At 47.0% G+C, this 5,217-nt stretch overlaps 1 protein-coding gene across 1 annotated transcript in view; it reads right to left on the reverse strand.

The window, feature by feature from the left end:
• LOC104963325 (midasin-like) overlaps window positions 1-5,014 on the reverse strand; it is a gene marked incomplete at its 5' end in the record, with an annotated part of 15,477 nt that extends 10,463 nt beyond the window's left edge. The window contains 8 exons of the mRNA XM_010791901.1: window positions 773-1,011; window positions 1,091-1,376; window positions 1,890-2,051; window positions 2,177-2,852; window positions 2,978-3,090; window positions 3,527-3,914; window positions 4,539-4,753; window positions 4,850-5,014. Coding sequence (XP_010790203.1) covers window positions 773-1,011; window positions 1,091-1,376; window positions 1,890-2,051; window positions 2,177-2,852; window positions 2,978-3,090; window positions 3,527-3,914; window positions 4,539-4,753; window positions 4,850-5,014 — 2,244 coding nt within the window. The remainder of the gene's footprint in view (window positions 1-772; window positions 1,012-1,090; window positions 1,377-1,889; window positions 2,052-2,176; window positions 2,853-2,977; window positions 3,091-3,526; window positions 3,915-4,538; window positions 4,754-4,849) is intronic.
• Between the last annotated feature and the right edge of the window lie 203 nt (window positions 5,015-5,217).

The following is a 5,217-nucleotide window of genomic DNA, read 5'->3' on the forward strand; positions in this document are numbered from 1 at the left end:
ATATATATATAAATACATTTTATATAAAACAATATATTTTTGAGTGGGCTGTATCTGTCGAAAACTGCAAGCTACAGTATGTCTGCTGTACGCACCTCCCTTACGAAATGAACTATAGTATTACTATAGTATTGTATAGTGTCCTATAGTATTTTTCACCAGCTATTGTATTAGTATAGTCTTTTCTGTAGTGCCATTTTATTAGCTACAGTAGCCCTATAATATTTCAATAGTAATACTATGTATCTAGATCTTTGTAGTATTCCTATATTATTTTAAATAGTATAACTATAGTATAATATATATACTGTTTCTGTAGTTTTTTTTTTAACACTATAGAACACTCCTAGTAATATCATGATATTGTCATAGTGAATGCATATTATTACTATAGTGTTTGTAAAAGCATTACACTGCTAGAATTAATGTGTCATTTTTTTTTAATCAAATTAATTGATAGTTCTGGCATTTATCAAACCTGGCAACTCTGGGCTTCCTGGCAGCTGTCAATCAAAGTCCAGTGGCTCCGCCCCAAAGTGTGAGAAACTTTTCACGCGCGCGCAGACGGACTCCGCGAGCGAGTGAGGCTGACACTCCCGCGAGCGAGCAAGAGGGCTGTCTGCGCGCGAGGGTCATTTCATGCGCGTGTAAAAGCACATTTTCCGCTCGTGATTAGCTTTTTTTGCGCACTAGAATATTGACCCAAATCTGACTCCATAGCTGGCTTCCTTCCTTGCGTTAACAACTGCTAACTGATTGAAAGGGACCTGACCTGTACGAGAGCGGGGTGCTCGGGCCAGTCCTCCAGCCTCTGCTTCACCGCCACACCCAGCTGCAGCAGGACAGGGAGACACAGACGGGCCTCGCTCATGTTGGGCTGCTGGTAGAAGTCGTAGGCTCCCTCTGAGGTGACTGACAGGCCATCGGGGCCCCCGGAGCCCTGCACTGTGTTCTGCAGGAGGGCAGACAGCAGCAGCTCACTGCCTGTGAGCTGCTGGTCGATCTCAGCATCTGCAGGGGACAAAGAGGAACACATTTAACAACAACACTCAGGAGAGTCTGCGTTGTTTGAGTGACAGTAAACACTGACCAATCAGATGATAGAAGCGGGACATCATAGGGGAAGCAATCTGGTAGGAGGAGACCAAGGCTATGATGTGTTCTCTGCTGTGATTGGCTGGTGTTGTGCCCTTGTACCACAGTGATCGGGCGTGTCCCAGAGAGAGGCGCTGATGGACCTTCAGCACTGTGTTCATGGCAGCCACAGACAGGAAGCTGCCCTCACTGGACTCCTCCTGGACTCCCTCCTCCTCCTCCTGACGCTCTGAGTCTGATGGACCCTCCAGACTCGGCAGGGCCATGATGTCTGCAAAGTCCTGAAAAAGTGTGGAATGAGACCTTTAAATGTTTGAACATTGTTTTTTCGAGTTATGTCTCTCTTTGGTGTCATCTAATTTCTCTGCTGCACTAACAAACACAGGGTAGTGACATTTCAAGAGGGTACATCTTTATGATATTGATAACCGTTCCATTTGATCATGGCCAGCCACCAGGTGAAGTTACGACCTGTAGAAACGTACATCTTATACAAATGTTTAATGTGAAATGTGTTGAACAGTCTGATACTTTCTTCCTACAGTACATTCTAAGCATGAGAGTAAAAATCATGAGCGTGTTTTTTCAGATTATCATCTTTGTGAGTTGAAATGAGCATTTTAGAATTGTATTTATTCTTCTTCAAAATGAAGGAGGTTATTACTGAGACATCACATTTCAGTTATTTATTACGATTCATGTTGGCAGGGAAACTGGAACAGTCTGTTGTAGCCTCACTAAGATCTCACAGTGTCTAACAGACCTCATGTTCCTCCTCAGGACAGAGTGAATACCTTGTTGAACTGAGGGAACTGCTGTTTGAAGTCTCTCTCCTCCTGCTCGTCCTCAGTCAGTCCTGATCCGTGCAGTCGGCTGCGGTTACGATACAGACTGGCCTCCATCTGCTCCTTCTCCCTCTTTAGTCTCTCCTGTTCGTCCCACTCGTTCACCAGAGCCTGTGGAGAATCATGTTACAGTCAGCCATGCATTCATTTAGAACATTTGAAAAATATTGCAATTATTGTTGGATAGATTCAAACTTGAACCATTTCTGGATCTGTGTGTAAACTGGAGCTCTGACCTGACAGATGTGTCTGAAGAGGCTGCGGGACTCGGAGCTGAACTCCCCGGTGGACAGGGTGTGGCACTGCACGTACAGCAGAGCATTCAGAAGCAGCGTGGAGGACCGGGGCACCACCTGCTCAGAGTCCTGCTGCGGGAGGAGTTTCCCCACGCAGCGCAGGATGTCCATGCAGGATCTGGAGCAGAGGAAGTCGGCCCGGGCCAGGTAGGAGGGCAGGCTGGGGGACAGGGAGGGGAAGGCCAGCAGGCAGGACACCAGCTTAGGCAGACCGGGAACAGGCGTGAGTGAGGCAGCCACCTGGGAGGCCACCAGCCTCATCCCATGACGGAGCTGCAGGATGCCGGTCCGCAGCGGCCCCACCACGTCGGGGTACAGCGGGTAATCCTCCTGCAGCCTCTGGCAGAAGCGCTGCTGGGAGTTCTGCCACACAGCCTCCTCCTTCAGCAGGCCCTGGATGGCTGACCTGGACTTGGAGGAGGAGGAGGGGCCCTGCAGAGCCTTCAGCAGACGGAACAGCAGCTCCTTCACGGCTGACGTCTGGCCGATGCTGTACAGGTAGTGCTGCAGCTCCTGGAAGAGGCGGCCGTACTGCGGGTCATGAGGGCGGCAGGCCTGCTTCCTGGAGAGCTCCGCGATCTGCTCCTTCACCTGCTGCATTCGGATCCACAGGTACCTGCAACAACAAGCAACACAAGGGGATGAAGGACTATCCAGAAATCTAATATCAGCAACCAGGCCCGACCTCAGCCTCTGGTTGACTTGTCATTTCACACAGGAGAACTAGTGGCTGGCTCTGACCTGATGCGAGGGTGCTGGAAGCCGTCAGTAGTGCTGCTCTCCTCCAGCTCCGCTCCGGTCATCAGCTGAGAGGACAGGCTGCGGCCCCTCCACTCCTCCTGCAGCACAGCCAGCTGCAAAAATAACATTATGATGACAACTTTCATTGAATTATGCGTTTTATATAAATTAGTAGCATCTGGTGTAATTATGTGCTGCCAAAACATTGAAATGGTTTTCAATATAGAAACCTGACTACAATTTTACATATACCAGTATGTGATAATCCATCAAATGTTTTTCCTCTGATCTTAAACATGGTGGAAATAATTATTCTTTTTTTTGACTGACAATTTTGACAATAAATAATAAAAAAAAAGATAAGTAATGAATTGGAATTAGCATTATTACCTCAATCTTGGTTACACCTTAAGACTATCTGTTGTATAGACACTCAAACCAGGACAAAGGTTGTACAGGGTTAGGGTGAACACCCTTTTTCAATATTTTAAAAATGTAAAAAAATTGTTTTCATTCAATAACATTTGATAAAAACCATCAGTTGCTCACCTCCTGCTGGGCGTAGTTGAGTTTGTAGGCCCTCTTCACAGCCGGGTCAAAGATGGTCTGTGGGGTCCAGGCTTTGATCTGCAGCAGGCCCATGTTGACCCAGAACACTCCGGACTGGGCGGGCTGGTTGGAGCCTTGGACCTTGCTCTGGACGTATTGCTGAAGGCAGGCGCTGCAGGCCTCCAGCAGGCCGTCAGGGAGCACGTTGGGGGGCAGGAAGTCCCTGAAGACGGTCTGGATCTCCTGGGCCGCTATCAGAGGGTCCAAGTCCTCCACCAGGCTCTCGCAGCTCTCCATGAAGCCCTCCTGCAGGCTGGGGGGCAGCAGGTCCGCCATGCTCTGCAGCTGGCGGCGCAGCACAGCCCCCTGGAGACGGAAGTCTGTGCCCCTGGAGAGGACGGAGGGTTAGTAAGCCCCAAGATGATAAATGCTACACTGTAAAAACCAGAAATCTATCCAAGTATATCCAAGTATTGTCTATTATCGGGTCAGAATATGTCTTTACACTTGATATGAGACATAATAATGTACGAAGTAACAATGCAGTGAGATAGAGGGACTTTTTAGACAATGCTTCTGAAGTATCTTGTTAAGTTAAAGACTCTTATTTTGAGTTGGATCTCGGGTGAAGTTTTTATACAAGGTTTTTAAACTAATGTGGTATGTGTAAAAGATGGATCATCTTGTTTCAATAAATGAATCTTACTTGATTTTAGAAACCACATTTTTATTAGAAATCCACCAACTAAGATCAGAAAACAGAACACTGTTGAGCATTTCTGGCTTATTTTGAAACAACATTTCCTGATTCATGTAAATATAGTTAAAAATAAGTTTTCCCGACCAATTATAAGATCTCCTTTATCTAAATATTCCATCTTATTTCAAGAGATCTTCCCAAGCTAATTTTCACAGATTTCTTTACTTATTACAAAAGAAAAAAACACATTTCATTATTTGTTTTACTTGTTTTTGAGCAGCATTGGAGAACATTAAAACGTGTTTGACCTACCTGAACTCAGCCAGAGCAGGGATGGCCATGTTGTCCCACAGCACAGCAGTCACGTCCTGCAGCTGCTGGATCCTCTCCTTCCACTCCCCCAGGGTGACATGGGACAGGGAGAGGAGGGCTGCTCCTGACGGTTCCCATGCACCTCCAGTCTCACTGCTGCAGAGAACTCCCAGCATGCAATAGGACCACACGGCTTTACTCATTAAGGCTGGTCCCTGAAAACAACATGGCCATGTGTTACTCTTCAAGAAATCCCTTAATAATAATTATAGTATATACAGTAAGAGCAGCATGAGATGTTAGGTCAGTACCATGTTCTTTGCTCCGTGCTGCAGCTTTGGAGCTGTCTTGGTCTTGGGGCTCAGTGGGTCCCATTTCAGCCAGAGGTCGGGGTCAGAGGTCACACTGCTGGTCCACAGAGCGCCCAGAGCCTCTGACAGCAGCTCACACCAAACAAACTGCAGCTCTTCAGCTGGCTGGAGAGAAGAAGAAGGAATCATGAGCAACATTCTGTGGGTTTGGAGCCTAAGGAAATTCTTTCTCGTTTTCCGTATATTTTGAATATTAATGTAATAGTACATCGGGGAGGTCTGACAGGAAACCAAGAGGGAGAATGGGGTATCCACAGCAGGGAAGCTGTGATTACAAGGTGGGTCTCCAGGACCCTACGGAATAGTTC

The sequence above is a fragment of the Notothenia coriiceps genome, unplaced genomic scaffold (assembly GCF_000735185.1).
Source record: "Notothenia coriiceps isolate Sejong01 unplaced genomic scaffold, NC01 NC01_scaffold00035955, whole genome shotgun sequence".
NCBI classification, from domain to species: Eukaryota; Metazoa; Chordata; class Actinopteri; order Perciformes; family Nototheniidae; genus Notothenia; species Notothenia coriiceps.